The sequence below is a fragment of the Schistocerca gregaria genome, chromosome 8 (genome assembly GCF_023897955.1).
Source record: "Schistocerca gregaria isolate iqSchGreg1 chromosome 8, iqSchGreg1.2, whole genome shotgun sequence".
Lineage (NCBI taxonomy): Eukaryota > Metazoa > Arthropoda > Insecta > Orthoptera > Acrididae > Schistocerca > Schistocerca gregaria.
In genome coordinates, this window is record NC_064927.1 from 261,552,252 (window position 1) to 261,575,780 (window position 23,529).

General features: G+C 44.0%; 1 protein-coding gene across 2 annotated transcripts in view; it reads right to left on the bottom strand.

The window, feature by feature from the left end:
- Nucleotides 1-23,529, bottom strand: part of LOC126284299 (retinol-binding protein pinta-like) — a 136,543-nt gene that overhangs the window by 59,635 nt on the left and 53,379 nt on the right. The window contains exon 7 of one of the 2 annotated variants that reach the window (XM_049983131.1): nt 16,037-16,303. The exons of the other annotated variant lie outside the window; for it this stretch is intronic. Coding sequence (XP_049839088.1) covers nt 16,152-16,303 — 152 coding nt within the window. The 3' untranslated portion in view covers nt 16,037-16,151. Of the gene's footprint in view, nt 1-16,036; nt 16,304-23,529 lie in introns of those variants that run through there. 2 annotated transcript variants of the gene reach the window in all.

Genomic DNA, 23,529 nt, shown 5'->3' on the forward strand with positions numbered 1-23,529 from the left:
TTGTATTACGATACAGAGCTTTAGCAGAGTTCAAATGACGGGCTGCAGTCAGCAGCTTGCTACTCAGATGGTATCCCAGAAGATCAGGATGCACTAGCAAGTCTTCGTCCGCCAAGATGCGACAACCACTGAATGGCTTAACAAAAATCTACACATCTCTTGCTCTCAGCACAAGTTCACCACACGACAGATGACCTCTCTTACTGATAAAACGACGCCGAACGCATCTCTCGCTTGGTAAATGCTCGGAAGTATTCCTCCTTCAGAGAGATTTATGGGAGAAGTAACAAATCGACATTTCAATGTTTTAATACCGAAGGAGAACGATGTGTCCATATAAACGCTGCCAGTCTTCTATTTCAGAGCGAGTGTTATAATCATCGGATGTTTGCGAACTTTTCAAGCTCTTCTAGCTAATAATGATTAACGACTCTCTCTTTAAATTCACAACATTCTTTTTCTTGGAGGGTTTATTACCAACGGAGATTCATATAAGCTTGGTGAAGCTTTCTTAAGACCCTATTCTTTTTTCCTTTTTTAATGAGTCCAGAAATGGTTTTAGAATTCTAACAAGTCTGTACTTCTCTTGAGCATGACACATGTGAAGGACCTTCTAGAAAAACAGTCTCAAAATAAAACATCAAAACCACTCAGTACGAGACTAGATGGTCAGCAGTTAAAAGTGTAATAAGTAGCTGAAACATTCAATACACTCATGAGCAGCTGAACTGGGGAAATTGGTGAAGTTTAGTGTCCCTCCGACGATATCATTTGCTAAGAGACATCAGTGCTGTCGGCGCTACGTATCGACGTATGAACTCCGTGAGGCAGCAAATTCGCTGGGGAGCCAATTTGCTCCATAATCTACCAGTAGCCGTTCTCAGCTCTAGGGGACTGGCTAGAGCCGCAACTTGGGCAAGTACATTTCTCTAACTGGCGTCCTAGATTAGATCTGTACCTTTGTTAGTTACTTTGTTAGTTTGTTACATGTTCCACAGGCCACTTGAACGATTCTTTTATCAGAATGTTGCAGGACGAGTCATTTTATAGGGTGTGTATACATGATTAGCGTTAACATTAATGAACGCAATTTTTCGTTCTTTACATGCCACTATATATACGCACTCCGTCTTCAGGCAAGTGGCCCATCGGGACCATCCGACCGCCGTGTCATCCACAGCAGAGGATACGGATAGGGCGGGAGTGTGGTCAGCACACCATTCTCCCAGTTGTTATGATGGTTTTGTTTGGCCGGAGCCGCTACGATTCGCTAGAGTAGCTTCTCAATTGACCAAAACTTTTGTTGCTGCATATCGGACTGATTTCTGAGCCGCTGACAGATTTTATAATGGGTAATAAAAGTCATTTTCCCTCTAGGGTTTTAGGTGTGTACATTACTGTTGCCGTCTGCAAAAATTTTATAATGGGTAATAAAAGTCATTTTCCCTCTAGGGTTTTAGGTGTGTACATTACTGTTGTTGTCTCTAAACAACCAATTCTGCTTACTGTAAATTAAGTGAAAGTTCACGTGCATATATTAACAATATGGTGGATCCAAACCAGAGCTCTGTGGGACTACCTTTGCCAAGCCTGAGTGCTTGTCATATTCTACAACAGTTCTGCTATGTTGGAGTGAAGTCATCTGTTAAAAGTGAAGGTAGCCTGTAGGGCACTCTAGACAAAGTGGCACGTGGGCATGATTGGACGTGAGGTGTCGGTATTGTATGCTGTTGTCGATGATAAGTGCCTCATTGGGCCTGTTTCATCTATTGTAAAAGCTCCCAAGGCGAGAATAGTTTCACAAGTACCTTGCAAGAAGACGTGAAGGAATTCGTCGCGCCATATGGTTTCCATGTTCTTTCACTCTGCCATCCGAGTGTACCAACTAGGAGTGTGAAGTATTTGACGTACGTTTAAAATGACTGGGTCGTACCTAACAAGCAAATACGGTGGGTGGCCAAAATATGGAAATACCAAAATCACGGCACAATACCATGCCCAATACAGTGTAGGAAAACCGTTTGCATTCAAAACAGTTTCCTGTCGTCTCGGAATGGAGGAATGGATAAATACAGGTCCTGTCTGGCTGCCAAGGCTATTTTGTTTCATTCCGCTACAAAACAGAAGGAATCTCAAGGATCGCTGATGGAGGTAGATAGCGGTCATGCGTCCTTCTCTCCAAATTAGACCACAAGGGCTCAATAATATTGAGATATGGTGATTGTGGTGGCCAGGAGCAATGTGACAATTCATCCTCGGCTCGCGAAACAACTCCTGGTCTATGCGAGCTGTGTTAATGGGGGTCCTGTAGTTTTGGAACACAGCGCCACCATTGGGACAAATATTGTGCCATGGAATGGACCTGAACATCCAAAAATCTCACATAATTCTTCGTAGTATTGCGACCTTGTAAAACACCACCGTGTTTCGCTCTTGGGACATCAACTCGGCCAGAAGCAGGAACAGTGAAAAAAAATCATACAACCAAATAACATAGTCCAGGTTTTATGGTCTCATGTTTTCCTGATAGTGGCAAACTGCATCATTGATCAGTGGTTTTGGATTAGCAGCTCAGCCTGTAACTTCCTGCTTAGGAGCCCCCTTCGTGTTGCTTTGATGCCGGCAGAGTTCACGAGTGCGACGGTCTGTTGTGCGGTGACGTCTGCAGCTGTCGTCTTCTTTCCTTCTGTCACAATCCTCTTCAGTCACTCGACCCACATTTTCGTCCGCCTTGTGACTTAGCGGATGATGTTTTTCCACTTTCCCCATATGCGGGATAAATGTTCGCTACGGTGCCTGTTGATATACTAAACACTTGGCTCTAACATAGTACACACAACGCTGTTATGACCACAGATGACACTTGTATTAAGAACAATGCACGGATGTCGTTTGTGGTCAGATAGAACAACACAACTTATAGGCTCGTCTAGAATCTGCATTTCTCGTGGTGTTTCCACGTCTTTGTTCATTCACTGTATCTGTGTCCACCTCTGTAGCCAAGTGGTCAATACTTTTCCTTCGTGGGAGAACAGGACCGGCGTGCAATCAGCCTCGTGACGACAACTGAGGAGCTGCCTGATTGGGGCGCAGCGGCTGCAAGATCAGAACGTCAACAACGGGCGGGAGTGCCATATCCAAAGATGAATGAGTCAGGATGACAAGGCGATCGGTCGACTATCTCGCGGTTTTCAGGGTATGATGGCGAGGATTCTTCTACTGTACGTGTAGTAGTTCCTCCCTGGTAGTATTCAATGACAGAAGAGCGAGTTCTCATCATTCACCCCATTTTTATGCAACACTATTTATTACTTTTACAATGCTATTCTTCTTGCTGTTAAAATTTGTTACCTTCTACATCTACATCTACATGACTACTCCGCAATTCACATTTAAGTGCTTGGCAGAGGGTTCATCGAACCGCAATCATATTATCTCTCTAACATTCCACTCCCGAAGAGCGCGAGGGAAAAACGAACACCTAAACCTTTCTGTTCGAGCTCTGATTTCTCTTATTTTATTTTGATGATCATTCCTACCTATGTAGGTTGGGCTCAACAAAATATTTTCGCATTCGGAAGAGAAAGTTGGTGACTGAAATTTCGTAAATAGATCTCGCCGCGAAGAAAATGTCTTTGCTGTAATGACTTCCATCCCAATTCGCGTATCATGTCTGCCACACTCTCTCCCCTACTACGTGATAATACAAAACGAGCTGCCCTTTTTTGGACCCTTTCGAGTCCTCCGTCAATCCCACCTGGTAAGGATCCCACACCGCGCAGCAATATTCTAACAGAGGACGAACGAATGTAGTGTAAGCTGTCTCTTTAGTGGACTTGTTGCATCTTCTAAGTGTCCTGCCAATGAAACGCAACCTTTGTCTCGCCTTCCCCACAATATTATCTATGTGGTCTTGCTAACTGAAGTTGTTCGTAATTTTAACAGCCAGGTACTTAGTTGAATTGACAGCCTTGAGAATTGTACTATTTATCGAGTAATCGAATTCCAACGGATTTCTTTAGGAACTCATGTGGATCACCTCACACTTTTCGTTATTTAGCGCCAACTGCCAACTGCCACACCATACAGCAGTATTTTCTAAATCGCTTTGCAACTGATACTGGTCTTCGGATGACATTACTAAACGGTAAATTACAGCATCATCTGCGAACAACGTAAGAGAACTGCTCAGATTGTCACCCAGGTCATTTATATAGATCAGGAACAGCAGAGGTCCCAGGACGCTTCCCTGGGGAACACCTGTTTTCACTTCAGTTTTACTCGATGATTTTCTGTCTATTACTACGAACTGCGACGTTCCTGACAGGAAATGACGAATCCAGTGGCACAACTGAGACGATACCCCATAGGCTCGCAGCTTGATTAGAAGTCGCTTGTGAGGAACGGTGTCAGAAGCTTTCCGGAAATCTAGAAATACGGAATCAACTTGAGATCCCCTGTCGATAGCGGCCATTACTTCGTGCGAATAAAGAGCTAGCTGCGTTGCACAAGAACGATGTTTTCAGAAGCCATGCTGATTACGTATCAATAGATCATTACCTTCGAGCTGATTCATAATGTTTGAATAAAGTATATGCTCCAAAACCCTTAGAGGAATCGATACAATTTTCGTCGTGGTACTGTAGCAGGCGGTCTCATATTGCGAAGCCCAACCTGTTACACACTGACTGCTCGCTGGATCAGGATGTTAAGTATCCTCACACGGAAAGTGTACTTCATCGTTAAGTACACCAGACGTGCTTTGCATCGTGGTTGGTGCTTGCTTACAAACGAGCTGATGCATTACATGGTTCCATGTAATGTTCCTCATCACTATTTACAACTGCAGTGCTCTCGAGACCCAGTGGCTGGCTCGCAAATCACACAGTTTGAATACGAAAATGGACGGTCGTAAAATTCCTATGTTGCTAATAACATGTTCCTGGATATAAAAGTTTTTATTTTCGGATACTGCAAGCAGAACAGCAAGTGTAGAGTGTATTGATTCGAGAAAATTTGCCTTTTTATAGAGCTAATGTATGAATTTTACGCCCATCCATCCTAGTGAGCTGACCACTGCACCAGCACGCTCGTTAACTCCGTGATGATGTTATAAGCTTCCCTGCTGACGGAGTGGTAACGGCATACGTAACTTAATGTCAGAGACATAAAAAATCCTAAGTCCGTACTACGGTAAAAATGAATTCCATTTACATGCACGAGTTTCACAAGCTGCTACATTTACAACAGTTGTTCAAAATAGCGTCCTTCCATTTTTAATACAAGCTTGACACAGTCACACAGTTTTGTCGAAGCCATTCTATTTTTCTCGATGTCATTTTAACAATATCACAGACAATGAGAATTCTTGGCAGGAGATCCCTTTTAGCCTTGAAAAGTGTCTCATACACAAGACTTTTCACATCGTCCCACAGGTAGAAGTTAAGTGGGGATGAGATCGGTTGAATGTGGCTGGCCACGGATCATGACCACCTCAGAAGTTATGTAAGGAGAATTTGGGCATAGAGTGTGTCACAGATGAAAAGTCATCGGGTTTCCTCAACTCCCACCATTCTGCCCCATTCCTTCTTCCCCCGCCCCTCTCCCCTGCTACCACCCCTGCCCGTATATGCTAGAGGGTTGTCCAGAAAGTACGTTCCGATCGTTCACGAAATGGAAACCACAGTGAAAACCAGAAACGTTGTATTTGCAACAGTTAGGTACACCTTCCACCTACTTCTCTACATAGTCAACGCTCCAACTTCGAGTTCTGTCGTAGTGATGTATCAACTTTCCAATATCCTCGTCATAGAAAGCAGCTGCCTGTGCTTTCGGCCAGTTATCTGCACTGGGCTGCAGCTGGTTGTCTGTGGAAGAATTTTTTCTTCATGGCCAGCGGTTATTGTGAGCAGAGATGAGACTCAGGGGGAGCCAATTACGGACTGTATTGTGGGTGATCGAACACTTCTCGTCGGGAACGCTGCAGGAGAGTCCTCATTGCCTGTGCAAAGTGAGGCCGTGAACTGACATGAAAAAGGAACTGCTCCACAGTTGTGTTGTGTGGGCTGCATGACACAGGCGAAAGTTTTAAGCAGGCGCTAAACTTGTCGGCAGGCGCTATTCCATATGCGTCTTTACATGCTCACTGTTCACTCATAACTGAAAAGAGCGACGCGACACGATCGATTGGCATACTAGAGACACTGCGAAACACATCTGTGCGTACCTTTACCGCACTTTTCCAGTGGTTTCCATTTCGCTGCCCATAGGATACTTGCTTTCTGGACAACCGTCGTGTGTCACCGAAAGCCATTTAGGAATCATGTGGATATGTCTAATGTTAAGTATGCTCTGCAAAAGACATAGTGAGAATATTTGAAACTCTGTTGCCTAGTTTCTGTTGTGTCTCGTTTTCGGGATGAGTAATTACATTTCATTCTTCAATGCTTATGTCCAACCGTAGGGGCAAGATATATTTGACGTTGCTATTCTCAAATTTACATGGTGAATTCATTATTTTGTTGTATATTCCACGATTTCAGTGTGGATGTTGTCGGTGCAATATTCGTTGCAGGAAGCAAAAGACCACATCTGAAGAGGGAAAGGCTTTACACTTCTGTAGATACAAACTGATTTCTGTTCTACACATGGTTTCAAAATTGATTTGATGTCATCCTAACTGATGTGAAGTGGGGTGCTCTTGTGTACTGTAAAGCAAGGAACATTTGAAATTATTCTGTTACTCCAAGCTGTTAATGAGTTCCTAGCGAACAACATGTTGTTCTTAATCGTGGGAACTCACTCCGTTCTTCACGACCCTAGATGACGTCATGTTTCGTCTATATAGCTATCACATTTCGTCACACCAAGACATATCTGCAGGAAAGAATCAACGTGTCTAAGGAACACGTGGAGCTACAGACTTTCGCCCTATTCCAGCTAAGCTACAAGTCTTAGAACAGCGACTGTGTGTAATCCACAAACCTTTATGCAGTGGCGAGTCGCGACAAGAGTCTGCAGCGAAGGCACCCTGCCCGGTGCGTCAGAATGTGGCCTTCGGTGGTGGCTGCACACGAGTCTAGTGTATTTAAGGAGACACAACTCTTTCCCTTCTACTGAGATAGTGCACTGGTGGGCTCTTGACTACATCCACTGAAGGAAAAGAAATCAGAAAATCAAGAATGAGTTGTGAGACATAAAAGAAAGTTGGTAGGTGTGTTACTGCATCTGAAAGACGATATATGTTCAGATTTCGCGCCAGTTTCATGAGAGTGGCGCCAGTTTCATGAGAGTGGCGCTAGTAGTTCCTCTATGAGAGTGCAAATGAGGTTTGTTTCAAATACGCGCTGTTACGGTCGTGAGCGTTGGTTACCTTTCAGACTGGACGTAGTGAATTGAAGGCAAGAAAGACCCCGTTATCAGCGCTTCAGGGAGTTTTAACAAGGTCGTATTACAGGGCTATGAGAAGCTGGATATTCCTTCTACGATACTGCAAAAAAACTTGGCAGGAATGTAGCCACTATACATTATTGATGGCATCGGTGGTAACGGTCGCAAGAAGACTGGGCTCTGGAGGGCCACTTGGTGTACGGCTCTGAAGCATCAGCAATTTTAGCAACAGGTGGCACCAAAGTGACATAACGAACTGTTACAAATCGGTTACTTCAAGGACAGTTACGAGTCAGACGCCCTGTAAGGTACATACCACTGACCCCAAACAACTGCCACTTGTGACTTCAGCGGTGTTAAGCGAGAGTGGATTGGAGGTCTATGTTGGTTATAAAGAGGCCAATTAAGGGCGTGTAAAGAACCTGTCTTCGTGCTAGACACACAGGACCTACACATGGTGTTATGGTCTGGGGTGCACTGCCGTGGTTATCCCACGCACTCTGACTGCAAAATTGTACATCAGTTTGGTGCTCGACATGTTGTGCTACCATTGATTATCAACATTCGTTGGGCGTGTTTTCCAACAGGATATCGCTCTCCGACATACTGCTGTTGCAGCCCAACATGCTTTATAGTGTCGACATGTTTCCTTAATCTGCTTAATCACAAGGTATGTCTCATTAAAGCACTTTTTTTGAGTCATCAGTTTTCTGAGTGGTTTGATACGGCCCGCCCCGAATTTCTCTTTTGTGCTAATCTCTTAATCTCAGAGTTGCACTTGCAACCTACGTCCTCAGTTATTTCCTGGATGTATTCCGATCTCTGTCTTCCTCTACAGTTTTTGTCCTCTACATCTCCCTCTAGTACCATGTAAGTCATTACCTTATGTGTTAAAAATTCCCTAATCATCCAGTCCCTTCTCCTTGTGTTTTCCATATATTCCTTTTCTCTCGGACTCTGCACAGAACCTCCTCATTCCTTCCCTTATCAGTCCACGTAATTTTCAACATTCGTCTGTATGGACACGGGACACCATCAGACGACAACTCCAGGTTCATCCGCAAGCAGTATTAACTGTCCCTCCACTGACCTAGCAACTTCAACAGGCATGGAAACACATTCCACATACTAACATCCGGCACATGAGCAGGACAGCGCCAACACGTTACCATACTTGCAATGAGCATTATGACGGGTACGCCGTTTATTAATGTAGCAGTGTTCCACATTTGTTATGGCTGATCTCACGCTTACGTTGTGTTACTTAGACAAATGTATTCCCGAAATTTTGTTACTCTATGTTAATTATTTTTTGATGCTATGATTTTTTCCGTCAGTGTATTACGTCCACTAGATGACGTTGAGCTGTGCTGCAGATAGCAGTTAAGTTTTTCGTTCTGAAATATGCTGTACAAGTTGAGTATTTTGTTCCGTTTTTAATGGCTATGATTCGATTTGTAAATAACTGTAAGTATGTTTCATTCTAAAATGTTGTTACTACGCGTATGGTATCAATACGTTCGCGTGTTTTATGGCTCTGGGATGGTTGGTTATGTTAACTACCTAAGAAATAGTTACCGTGCATTTCACACCGAAATTTTTGTAGTGAATTTTACAAGCATAGTACTTCAATTTTTTTTTTCAGAGCCACAGCATAAGTGTACACCACCAGGAGGATGAGTGTGCATCCGTTGATTTATTTCCGTTTGGAAGCAGAATGTATTTGTGTGTTACTGTTTCTTTCCAGTTTAAGTGAAATTTGACTCTTAGTCGTTTGGGTTAAAGTACAAGTGTGTTTCCTGTATTTTTCATGTTTCCAGTTGTTTTAACTTGGGTCAAGCAGACTGTGATGCCAGTGCTGTCACAAATGCATAGCAGGACTGGGAATCAAAGATTCCATACTATATTTCCCATAATGTCATCGATCTGGTAGTATAAATGTGCTGTCTTCCGAACCTCCCGGAGGCGGCATAGGTACGTGGTGAATCGGCTGTTAGCGGGCTGGTGGCGAGCTTCTCGACTGGTCTGGCTATCATGGAATTCGCATCTGTGGAACGGGAGATCTCCTTGATCAGGTGTTTGTTCAAATAAATACGCAGTTGTTCTTCTTACACAGTATACATTTTGGACTTTACCTTAGGGGAATGAGATGGCGGATGGGATAGGAACAAGAGGGACCCTTCCCTCCTCCAGTTTGACCTTAAATGAAAACAGAATTGTTCCCAGTACACAGTATACAGTTTATACTTTAACTTACGATGTAGTATGGCATGACGTGCTTATCAAACAAAAGCACCTGTTTAGGCAAAGTTAAATTAGGATGGAATTACATAGTGAACCGACTGCTATAAATAGCCCTACAGGGCGTTACAGACAGGTCACTCCCCTCTGTTCTCGCACCTCGGATCCTGACGTCATAGTAAAGCTATTGTTTCTGGTGTCAGTATGCCCTGGTCGCCATTTTCGACAGACATAGTGTCTTCCAGGTCAGCCAACCTGGATTCTGACGTTCATAGAGCCAGTCCCAGTATTTGAAGTCTTGGATTCTGACGTCGTAGAACCTGTGCCCGGGCGGCCTTGGTAAATGCGGGACCTGCGACGAACCTGAGGCGTCACACTAGTCGGCTTTTCTGCCGCACTTCCCGAATACTCGGCTCCATGCAGGGCCCAAGGCCCTGCATTAATATGTAATTGAAAAGGCGCCTACTAAATTTCGTAACTCTGTCGTGTACTATCGAAAGTTTGGATGTATTTGTACGTCAAGAGATATTAAACCTTGTTGAGATGACTGTTGGCACTTGTAAGATCTGCAGTCCCTTCTGCTGTAGCCTGTCTTTATCGTGGGTCTCGGTCCGTGCCAGTATTCCGGATCCGCCAGCATGAAAATGTGATAATTTTCATCTTTGAAGTTCTCGCCAATCTATACTAAGGCATTAGCCCTACTTACGCAGGAGTGTGGGAAACACCGCCAAAATTTGAGTTTCTCACCATTTTACACACCTCTGTCAGAGTGGAGAGGAGTAGTGGGGAAATGCCATGAAGTTATCAGTGTCGTCATTGGCGTCGTCCTCGGTGTCGTCACTGTCACCTTGGTGTCGCCATTGGTTTGTCACTGCTGTCGTCACTAGTGCAATCAGTGTCGTTAATAGTGACATTATCGGTGTCGTCACCGGTAACGCTTTCTGTGCCTGAACTGCCCCAACATATATTCCCTTCTCCGCCCAGCCATTTTCCAGGAAATGTCTGATGCAGGTGTCACGACCCCTCAATCAATACTGAGGCGGAGCTCTTGATGTTTGAATCACATCCGTTGACGAATAACAGGTGGATAGCACATCTCTCTCATAAACGCTGTGTACGCTGGTGCATTTATGTGAGGAGGTAAAAGAAGCTGGCGTAGTACGTAATCATTCACTGTGGCTGTCCACATACTGAGCGAAGTGGCGTAGGGGTTAGGACGTTAGACACAAACCTGCGTCCGGCCATCCTGATTTAGGCTTTCCGTGGTTTACCTAGCCAACGACCTCGCCGGAGTGGTAACACCGGTTTCCGCCAAATCACCGAAGTTAAGCGCTGTCAGGTTGGGCTAGAACTTTGATGGGTCTGCCGAGCGCTGTTTGGAAGCGGGGTGCTCTCAGCAAACTGAGGAGCTACTTGATTGAGAAGTAGCGGCTCCCGTCTCGGAAACTTACATGCGGCCGGGAGGGCGGTGTGCTGACCACATGCCCCTCCATATCCGCATGCAGTGACGCCTGTGGCCTGAGGATGACACGGTTGCCAGTCAGTACCTCACGGCCTTCATGGATTGTGCGGGAGGAGTAGTTTACCTAAAACGCTCCTTGAAAATGCCGAAACGGTTCCTTTGGCAGCGTACGGCCGATTTCTTAGCCATCCTAGAAATAATCAGTGCTTGTCCTCCGTCTCTAATGACCTCGATGCCTATTTTCCAATATAATCACAATGGGGACGAGAAGGTTTCTCCAATGAGATACCGTTACTGTAGAATGTTGGACTTTGTTGACGGAGCCAAAACTTCACCTCTGCTTGCAGCGCTTCATCAGTATCAAAGTGACGTCCGCGAAGATTTTCTTTAACTTTTGGAAACAGATTAAAATCGCATGTGGCCAAGTCGGGACTGTAGGGAGAATGACCGATGCCAGTGAACCCAAAGCATCGGATTGTTGCAGATATCTCAACGCTTGTGTGTGGTCTGGCGTTGTCATGCTGAAGGACAAACTCTTCGAATTCGAAACTCGATTAGAGCACGCTGTTTCTCATGCACCGACATGTGTACGTTACACACGTCCATGTTACACGCTATAGTTCTGAGCCCCCTGAGAGAAGAGGACTGCAGATATATAGTCGTAAAGGATAAAGATGGGCTACTCTAGTAAAATTTGGTTCAAATGGCTCAGAGCACTATGGGACTTAACATCTGAGGTCATCAGTCCGTAGAATTTAGAACTACTTAAACCTAAGTAACATCACATACATCCATGCCCGAGGCAGGTTCGTATGGCTCGGAGCACTATGGCACTTAACTTCTGACGACATCAGTCCCCTAGAACTTAGAACTACTTAACTACTTAAACCTAACTAGCCTACGGACATCACACACATCCATGCCCGAGGCAGGATTCGAACCTGCGACCGTAGAGGTCGCGCGGTTCCACACTAAAGCGCCTAGAACTGCTCGGCCACTTCGGCCGGCTAGTAAAATTGGTTTTATTTAGTAAGCTATCAGAGTTTTCACATAAAAATATCGGAGGCATTACTTTTCAGCATGGTCTCGCACTTCAAATTGTACCAGTAAACACGGGCTGCAGTCTATTATAGTACAGACATTGTACACAAAGATTACTTTGTCAGTGTGCAGTACGCCATGCGCACTGGATTAGATGAATTATTATCTCGGTCTGTACACCTAAATGCTTGTCGGGACTACCTACCCCCAAAGTCTTAGCAACAACAGACTGGCACATGATTTCCACTGTCTATCTGAACGACTCCGCTTACAGTTTTCGACTCGGTCCAGGGTTCCTTACCTCAACTTACCCTTCTCCATAATCTCTGAAAGTTTGTGTCATCATCAAGAAATCACCCTGTCTACTGAAGAGTCTCATTATCTATTGGAAAATACGTACATGACTTAGTCAGTGGCACTGGTGATAAATGTCCCTCTCCGTAGCTGAGTGATTTGCGAGTATTATAACTACGCAGAGGACATAGGCTCCATTCAGAGCACCAACGGGAATTTTTAATTTCTGGGAGGAGGAGGACTGGAACAGGGTACACTCAGCCCCGTGATGCAGGCTGAGTAGTTACTTGAGTGAGAAGTGTGGCTGCGATGTCTGAGTTGATGAAACGGCCGAGAGAGAGGCGTGCTGACTCTGTGCTCCTCAATACCGCTGTAGAATGACGCCATTGGCAGAGGGAGCCCTGTCGATAATAAATGGCCCGTCGGAGTCAGAACGCGAGCTGGTATCAATGAAAGATCTTGGTAACTGTAGTATAATGTTTTTCATTTCCCTTCACTTTCCTAAGTTCACAGTCACTCAACGCCTCAATTATATTATGACGAATCTGTTTTTAAGAGATACGTACATGTTGCATTTCAGCTGCAAAAAGTAAGTTCCGCCGCAGCTAGAGTAACCGTGTTAACTCAGTTCAAGGCTTCATGCGTTAAGAATGGTTTTCAGAGCAGCAGCAATAAAGCGAAAATTTCTACACGACACATGAATACTTTTGTTCATTCTGTGCTCATTCGTCTCCTTCTGCATCTACGTACATACATATTCCGCAAGAAAGGGTATGATGCATGGCGGAGGGCACCTTGTGCTACTACTGGTCATTTCCTTTCCTGTTCCACTCGCAGAAACGTGAGATTGCGCCTCTAACCGCGCGGCCACCACAAAATGTATGCATGAAATGTGGAGTAAGTGGCTGGCCTGCCGTAGTCACGGTCTGACACGTCGTGACCACTCATGTGTTATAGTAGTGAATGTCACTAATTAAAGTAATGGAGACCCTCAAATGAAATATTTACACGTGTAAATTAATCTACAGAATACATTATGTGTGCAGAAAGTCAGCAGACATGCATCAGCAATACATAAATTCAGTCTCCATGGCAAGTGTCAGTGTTATATCCGCTTCACGCACGGACACGCACGTATGCACACACACACACACACACACACACACACACACACACACACACACACACACACAGATATCTATCAAAATCCATGCCGGAAACACGACTGTAGACTAACAAGTAACCCCTTTTTATTTCCTAGTCTACATGGTTCCAAACACATGTGGCTGGAAAATAATATCCTAAGGACGAAGGTCACATTCCAGTTTTACACCTAAGTGAAACGAACCTTACCAAGCACCATTTTAGGGAGGACAAGCTAAAAAGATACACAGAATGTGCATCTCAAGGCTCACCATATTTTTTCACGTTTGAAACGTCCGTCAGCAAGCCGCACACAGTGTATATATCAAGTGAAATGGAATGTCGTATGGCGAGGGCCCCACGTCGGGTAGGCCGGTCGCCTGATGGAAGTCTTTTGAGTTGATGCCGATTTTCAGGCGTCTTTGCGTGTCAAAAGGGATGAGATGCTGATGATTAGGACAACACAATGCCCAGTCCCTGAGCGGGGAAAATCTCCGACCCAGCCGGGAATCGAACGCGGGTCCCTTGGCATTACAGTCTGTTGCGCAGCCCACTTTCTTTTTATTGCTCTCATTTTTTCCGATGTTGATCGTTGCATTTGTTCGGTGCGGATGTCCCATGACACCCCTTCCAGTTCAGTGATGAGCCGTTGACTCAGTTTTTTATTACAGAGAGCAGCTAACCCTGTGACCGAACACGCTGAGCTACCGTGCAACGCCACCTCCACACCAAAAATATTTGTCAAAATACATAAAACTTGTGAGGCTATATTATTAGTCGTGCAAAGCACAAACTGTGACCCTCTACAGTTTACAAATTGTTCAATAATGCATAATGCATTACCGCACCAAGCACTATTTTGAGGGGACTGAAGACAATGCTTCATGTTCTACTACAGAAAAATATAACTAATAATATTGACAGGCTAGTATTGCTTTGTATTCCATTTGAACTACATCTATTTGGGTTTACGTACAGAGGCTGAACTATTTATCGATCGCCTCTGTGGTGCTAAGTTTCTCTAAAACATTTACTGACTGCATTTCCGTAATCAACCACTGAATATGCCAAACTCTAACCGTAATGCATCACAGTATGAGATATGAAACACACAAAACAGCCAAAGGCAAACGAACTGACCAAGCACCATTTTACGCATTTAGATGAAAAGTGTAACCAATTGCCACATTCATTCCTATGTTACAGCATAATTGTGTCCATGCATCGACTTGTTATGGCAGAATTGTAATAAATTATGGTTAATGACGGCTTCTTTCATCTGTCACAACCTGAGACGTCTTGAAAACAGTTGAGATGTGATATACTGGTTATTAATATATGCAATAAATCTTTTTACATACGTGGCTTATGAATTTGAAGAAGAAGGTATTTACTTGTTGTGAACTGTATTATTTTTGCATGATAATGGAGATGATTCTACACTGTGCAATGAATACTGACCTGGTTATCCACTTTTGCAGGAGTATTTTGCTCCCGATCTAGAAAGTTTTATTTTGGTGTATTGTTCATTTTAATGAACCAATGTGGGGATAAAAATTATCTAGCGCCATTTAAAAAAATGTACAGAAACATTCATTGCTTGCTGGTCTGTTGATGCAACCAACTGTAAGCAAATTCTTGATATTATGCAGTCTTTTTGAGATTTCTTGACTATCTTGATTAGGTGTAGTCTATTAAGATGTAATATTGTTTCCCTACGCCATTGCTGAGCAATTATTAGAACCTGCCACTTCTGGTAAACCTCTAATGGTGTCCATTCGATAAGTGTAGCTGGTGCTTCAGAAAACTGCTTCCCACTGATGTACTACAGCACTCCAGCCGCGATGCATAGAGGAACGAATGGCGCTAGTTCGTCAGAAAATTGCTTTCCATGTGGTGTAACTTCATGTGTCTCTCAGTTGCCTCTCTCGACTTGTCACACATGAGCACAAGTGGAGTGCGAAGCAACAGGTGTGCTGCTGTTCCGAACGGTTAAGATGCGCAGGGTAGTCGCTTGGTCTAATGCGCCTTGCCACGGATGCTGCGGGTCCGCCCGTGGGAGGTTGGAGTCCTCCCTCGGAAATGTGTGTGTGTTGTCCTTAGTGTAGGCCAGTTTAAGTTAGATTAAGGGACCGATGACCTCACCAGTTTGGCTAGCACCACCAAACGGTTAAGGAAGCACGGTGGTTTGCTGCGTCACAACGCTGCACAGGGTATAGCTGCCAGTAAAGGCAGCCCATCAATACCTGTGAAAACCGAAACTTGGCAGCCTATGAGCAGGTGAGGCCACCTGGCCACACAAGTGACTGCGTCATTATTCGAGACACCGTCGGTCATCTTCGTCAGTTTTCGCCAAACAACATGAGGTTCATTCGTCCTCCTCTTGAACAGTGCAGAGTGAAATTAACGTGGATCGCCTACTATGTGCCATGGTATGGCGGTCTGGTGAGTGGTATACTGTCAGAATTTAAAAACAGAGTAATTTTATTCTCAAATGCATTGGTAGTATTTTACAGTGGGAGCACTTGGTAGCAGTACCACTAAGAATGGCCTTTGACAGTAGGTCGGCAGAGAATCGTGCTCAGTCCACGGAAAGCTGCCGGAAGGAGCCCTCAACGCCGAACAGGTCGGTGTGCGTCTTGGGTTTGCCGGGCCTCTTCGACTCGTCCACCCCGTACTTCTCGTCCTCCTTGAAGAACGCCGCGTTCCTCTCGATGCGCTCTTTCCACGCATCTGCAAACAGAGTGACATCGTAAAACACATCCCATGTGAACTATAAAGGTTAACGAAATCAGGAATATCTGGTGTGACAAATCTCTTTATATTAAAAGCAACATCCTGACTGACAGACTGAATAACTGACTCATCACGGCGAAGCCCAAACCGCTAATGATACAAACTCAAAATTTGTAGAAGGTGTGGATATTATACGATAGGTGTCGTTTAAGACAGAAGTTTTCGAAATTCCAATCTTAAGGGGATGAAATAGGGGATATAGGGCTTTTCTTTTCTTTCTTTTTTTGTTTTAATGTCGATACTAAGGCAGTTTTGAAGGCAGGCCTATGAGAACTAGTATTTGGTTTCTCAGACAGAAAATAAAAAATACCTGTTTCAGCAGTGTTTCATTATTTCTCCGAATTCATCCTCTAACAGAGTGCTGTAGGCAATGAAAATTTTTAAAAATGTATTTAATTACATTACAAAAATGTTAAAGCTAAATTTTATGAAAATCGCTATTTCACTTTTCGGTTAAAAATAAAGAAATATTTGTTAGGGGATTAAACTTGCTATGGAAGTATCTCCACATGAACGAAAAAGGCATGATTAACAAGAACTACATATACCAAAATAGCTTTTTGATCAAAAGTACATTCGGAAAAGCCCACGTTTCTATGGCCTTAATTGGCACGAAAGGATTAGACGCTTTTGCAGTTTGTGAACAACATGAAAATTCTATTAAGTAAAAACAAAAACAAAAAAATATCTGCAGGCCGTACAGTCTACTGGAGCGAAACAGCGGGCGCTAAGCTAGTCTTCAGGTATTTTGCAAGCTACTGTTCATACAGTATTGTGTAGTGTTAGAGTTGTAGTGTGGCATGCTGTGGATTGCCGATTTCTTGTCTACCACTTCTGGGAAGTTTTTGAAATATTTTATGTTTGTAATGTTTATATATCTACAAGATTCAATGGCTCTGAGCACTATGGGACTCAACTGCTGTCGTCATCAGTCCCCTAGAACTTAGAACTACTTAAACCTAACTAACCTAAGGACATCACACACATCCATGCCCGAGGCAGGATTCGAACCTGCGACCGTAGCAGTCCCACGGTCAAGATTCAATGGTTGTATAAATAATAGCATACTGGAATGTTGTATGTTTGTTTAAATAGCTGCAGTGTTCGCCCAAGATGTCAGTTCTGTTCTGGCTGTACGTTGGTCTCAGCAATAAATGTGCTTCCAGTGTCGTACATGATTGACAACCCTGCCTTCCGATTTGGATTTGATTGAAGCTTCAACGAGACAACACAGTCCGCTGTGGTTTCTGCACTCATGTCATTGGAACACTTGAGCGTAATTAAATCCTGTTCGACTTGTTCGGTGTTTATGTCCCATGACGCCCTTTCAAGTTCAGTGTTGAGCCGTTGACTCAGTTTTTTATTACAGAGGGCAGCTAACCCTGTGACCGAACACGCTGAGATACCGTGCCGGCTGCCACTGAGCTACTGGGGGCTGACAACTCTGCTGGTGAAATTTTGAGTGACATGTCTGAATGTCTATGAAGGAATGGTGCTGACGTTCTTCCTCAAGACCGTAAACCGGAAGAGCTACCGGTATTGGCCACTGTGGACTGGAGCGCGGTCGGTGTGCTACCTCATCCCAAAAGTGTTAAAATGGGTTCAGGTCGGTACTCAGGGCAGCCCATTCCATTTCAGAGATGTTATTCTCCACATATGCTGCTTTATGGCAGGACGCATATCACATTGATACAATCATTGTCTCTGGACTGTTCTTCAACTGTACACAGAACAAAATACAGAAGACATTCATATCCTTCTACATTTAGTATTTTGTTAAGTGCAATAAGGGTACATGGTGCAACTACGGGAGACACCCCTATACTGTGACAGCAACTCCTCTTTCTCCAGTGTTATTCTGTATAATGCTGTAGCTGGTAGTGACATTTACATACAGTGTAATTGTAACTGAAGCTCCAGTTCCAAACGACTGCGCCGACCGGAGTGGCCGCGCGGTTCTAGGCGCTACAACCTGGAACCGCGCGACTGCTACTATCGCAGGTTCGAATCCTGCCTCGGGCATGGGTGTTTGTGATGACCTTAGGTTAATTAGGTTTAAGTAGTTCTACGTTCTAGGGTACTGATGACCTGAGAAGTTAAGTCCCATGGTGCTCAGAGCCATTTGAACCAAACGACTATAAAAATGGAGCTCTGTTAGGACGAACAACAAATTTGAACCGAATGTTATCGAGCAAAAGGGGAAAATTAATGGGAACGACGACTATGGTGTGAGTAGCGCATTAAACCAACACATGAAACCAACAATACTCTGTCATGTGCATAACAATTGATGTTTGGCATTCACAGTTGTGGCACCATTACTTGACTGGGTCATTCAACACGGCAACGCTGTACCGCATCTGATGGGAAAAATTCGTTCTTCACTGTTCTGAGACCAAAAACCACATAAAAAGCAACACCTCGGTTTCTAACTGTCGTGAAACTAGTGCAAGACATGTTCAATGTGCTGTCCACCGTTTTCTGCCACAAGCTGAAATCAAGAAACAGGATTTCCACAACAGATCGAAGTGTCTCCGGAATCAATGCGCGCCTACAGTTCAGCTGCGTTTGTAATGGGAGCACTAACCACAGCGTATTTCAGATAATGCCACAGCCAGAAGTCACACGGATTAAGATTAGTCTTATATGCTTATTTTCATTCGGTTATGTTGTATGGTATTACATTTTGGGGTAATTCTTCCCGTTCTAAAAGAATATGTTTGGCTCAGAAATGGGCGGTTGGGGCAATTAGTGGCGTAAGTTCATGACTCTCTTGTCGGCACCTGTTCACGAGCCTGGGTGTTTTGAAATTGGCCTCTCTATATATTCCTTACTGTCATTCCTTGTTAACAATGTTAGCTTATTCCCAAGAATAAGCAGCTTTCACTCAATTAATACTCGCCAGAAATTAAACCTGCCCTTCCATCGGACTTCCTTAACTCTTGTGCAGAAAGGTGTGCAGTATAATGCTGTATCCATTTTCAATAAGGTACAACTCGAATTCAAAAATCTTAGCAGTAATCCACGCGCTTTCAAATCGAAACTGAAGAGTTCCCTCGTGGGTCACTCCTTCTATTCTGTCGAGGAGTTCCTTGAAAAATTAAGCTGATTCTTGTTGTATTGTTGACTCCTTTTACTTAAACTTATGGATTGACTTTTTTGGGTTCAAAAACATTTTATTTTTACCTGTTTCTACTTTTGTGTTGTAATTTCATGTACTGACACGTTCCATGACCTTAGATATTTGCTCCTGAATTTGGTCCTACGGAATTTGAAATGTAAAAAAATAATTAAAAAGATCAGGTGATCCGCACAAACAGCCTGTAGGGAAATAACGGCCGTTGATTCTAGCATTTCCAAAATGCCCCTGCAGCAGCTGCTTCACTGGCTGTATAATGTGGGGAGGAGTGCCATATTACATATACATGATCCTACCCACACATACATGCTACTGAAGTGACGTTAGTGCGCAAAATACTCTCGTATTTACCACTGACGGCACAGGAAACAGGATCCACAGGACCCATCTCCTCGAATAAAGACGGTCCTGCAATAAACGATGCCGTCAACCCACACCATGGAGGTATGTTTGTAGAATAAAGCGATACCACTTGATGTGCTAGCGCATTTTCCGTTCCTCATATTCTGCCATATTCTGTGTATTGGTGTATTGGTGTGTCCTTGGCGGTAGGAATGGTCATCGTCTATCCACAGAATGTTTCATGGTCATTCGTTGCCCACTTCCGTGTGAACAAAAAATACTGGAGAAAACGTTTATCTTACTGGGGCGTCAGCATGAATCAACTCCTGAACGGGTCATTTTGTATGGATGGCATTACAGGGTGTTTCTTAGAATTTAATACACTGTGCACACATGAATGGCAAGAGTTTGGTCAATTTCTCGTGCAATGAATTTCTGTATACCACCGCTCGACCCCTCCTGCAATGCTGTCGCCACATCTACTGACATCGGACCAATTGTCTTCCTTCTTCCACCACTCTGTACTTCAAAAGAAACCTCCTTTTCTAAATGCTTAATAATTTTCTCCAGATCCTGGCCAGACATAAGACCAACGCCGGAACTTCTGAAGAGCTATTGGCGCGCGGTCGACTTTCTTGTTACAGAGCTCTAACAGGAGTGAACGATCCCGAGACAGCCGTGCGGAGCGCCTGAACGCAAACTGAGGAACAGGCGTGTACCCTGCATCTTTTATTTCGCATATTCTGCTGCTTACAGCGTCATCTAGTTGTGAAATTTTCCTTGCTTTTTCCGACAAGGTCTCTCCCTTCTTCGATAATACTGGTATTTCATTGAAACTTGACGTCATTCCGAGCAGTGGTTCTCTTTTTTAACAGCGTTTTGAAAGTGGAACTTTAATTATAATCATTCTGGAATTTAGTTTAACTTTTCCATCATGGACGATACGCTCGAAAGCCAATAAATATTATATAGAAATATTTAAATATTTTCGCTTACATTATCCTTTCCATTTCTGAGATTCAACTGTTTCAAATTGGCAGTCCTGAGGAGCAAATTGAAAACCAGTCCGACATTTTCCCTAGAAGAGAATTGGATACATCGCAGTAGCGACAATAGGTACCCACACACTAGCCCACGTATGAAACCAGCGTTCATTGACACGCTATACTGCTCACAATCAGTCTAGCGTTCTTCGTAATTGGCCATTATGGGGAAAACGAATTCTCCGTTCCTTAACTGTAGGTAATAAAAGAGAATAGCCTACCACAGCAACCTGACTGCGATCAGATCTGACTCGGGCGTCCGAGGACTATAGACAGCTATTACTAGTTGTTAAGAATTTTGGAATATTGTGAAATTCAGTAGCATCGACTGCGCTGCTCAGTTCTTGTTGTGTGTATGAAGGTTAATTTGAATGCGTTGAAACATCTGCATTTTCAACGTTTGATTGCATTATATCTTGCACATCGTCTTTAAGAACAGTTTTAGTTATCGTCTTTTGTAACGTTATTTTGTGCAAGTAATTTTTCATCGATAGCTCATCTGTCGTAAGATAATTAGAATAATTGTTTATTTCGGCTTTTTATTTCAGGATTGGTGTTCAGCCTTCCTTATATTTAATGTACAGAGCTACGAGAGAACAGGCTAGGGTGAATAAATGCGAAACATCAAAATTTGTGGACAAAACGATACGAAGAAAATTTATGTTACAACTAGAAAACTGTATGACCTACAAACTGAAAGACAAGTTAACCCCTGATATTAGCGCTTGTTTTATTTGTGTTCGTGTTATAGTTATTACGTTTGCTGCCATAGTCTTTTAACCAAATGCATCGGCACAAAAGTAGGTCTTTTATCTTTGTGTCTGCGCTAGAGTTTTATGGGTGTGTTTATGATTCTAATGCTCCAATAACGTTTAAACGCATTCCAACTTCTCACACTACGAAACACATTTTCCGTAGCTAATTCGAAGTGCACGTCGGAGCGAAGAGAAACAACCTGACAGGTTTAGTATCTGTCTGCGCTCGTCAGAGGACGCTGCCACATCTTCAACCATCCTCCTATACATTGTTTTACTATAGAGGTTGGTCCATTGATACTGACTGGGCCAAATATCTCACGAAATAAGTATCAAACGAGAAAACTACAAACAACGAAACTCGTCTAGCTTGAAGGGGGAAACCAGATGGCGCTATGGTTGGCCCGCTAGATGGCGCTACCATAGGTCAAACGGATATCAACTGCTTTTTTTAACATAGGAACCCCCATTTTTTATTACCTATTCGTGTAGTACGTAAAGAAATATGAATGTTTTAGTTCGACCCCTTGTTTCACTTTGTGATAGATGACGCTGTAATAGTCACAAACGTATAAATACGTGATACCACGTAACATTCCACCAGTGAAGACGGTATTTGCTTCGTGATGCATTAAAATGGACCGTTTACCAATTGCGGAAAAGCTCGATATCGTGTTGATGTATGGCTACTGTGATCAAAATGCCCAACGGGCGTGTGCTATGTATGCTGCTCGGCATCCTGGACGACATCATCCAAGTGTCCGGACCGTTCGCCGGATAGTTACGTTATCTAAAGAAACCAGAAGTGTTCAGCCACATGTGACACGTCAGCCACGACCTGCAACAAATGATGATGCCCAAGTAGGTGTTTAGCTGCTGTCGCGGCTAATGCGCACATCAGCACCAAACAAATTTCTCGAGAATCGGGAATCTCGAAAACGTCGGTGTTGAGAATGCTACATCAACGTCGATTGCACCCGTACCATATTTCTATGCACCAGGAATTGCATGGCGACGACTCTGTACGTCGTGTACTGTTCTGTCACGGGGCACAAGAGAAATTACGGGACGATGACAGATTTTTTGCACGCGTTCTATTTAGCGACGAAGCGTCATTCACCAACAGTGGTAACCGGCATTAACGGCATAATATGCACTATTGGGCAACGGAAAATCCATGATGGCTACGATAAGTGGATCATGAGCGACCTTGGCGGGTTATCCATGTTGCGGCGTTAAGGGAGGAAGGACAATTGGCCCCCATTTTGTCGATGGCAATCTAAATGGTGCAATGTATGCTGATTTCCTACGTAATATTCTACCGATGTTACTACAAGATGTTTCGCTGCATGACAGAATGGCGATGTAATTCCAACACGATGGATGTCCGGCACATAGTTCGCGTGCAGTTGAAGCGGTATTGAATAGCAATTTCATGACAGGTGGATTGGTCGTCGAAGCACCATACCATGGCCCGCACGTTCACCGGATCTGACGTCCCTGGATTTGTTTCTGTGGGGAAAGTTGACATGTCCGAAAGAACAGATACCATCGGCGACCAAGCAGCTCGTTAGAATGAGATGAACACCCTTAGCTGCTGACAGGCGTTGACATACGTCAACGGGGACAGATGAAAATGTGAGCCCCGAGCGGGACTCGAACCCGGCATCTCCTGCTTACATGGGAGACGGTCTATCCATCTGAGCCACGGAGGACACAGAGGATAGCGCGACTGCAGGGATTTATCTCTGGCACGCCTCCCGCGAAACCCACATTCTCAACGTATTGTCCCGCACTACATTCGTAGTGCCCTCGCCCATTATACTCATTACTCGCGGCGCGTTGCCGATCCCCGTAAGAGTTCCGGCACTGTCTGCGCATTCG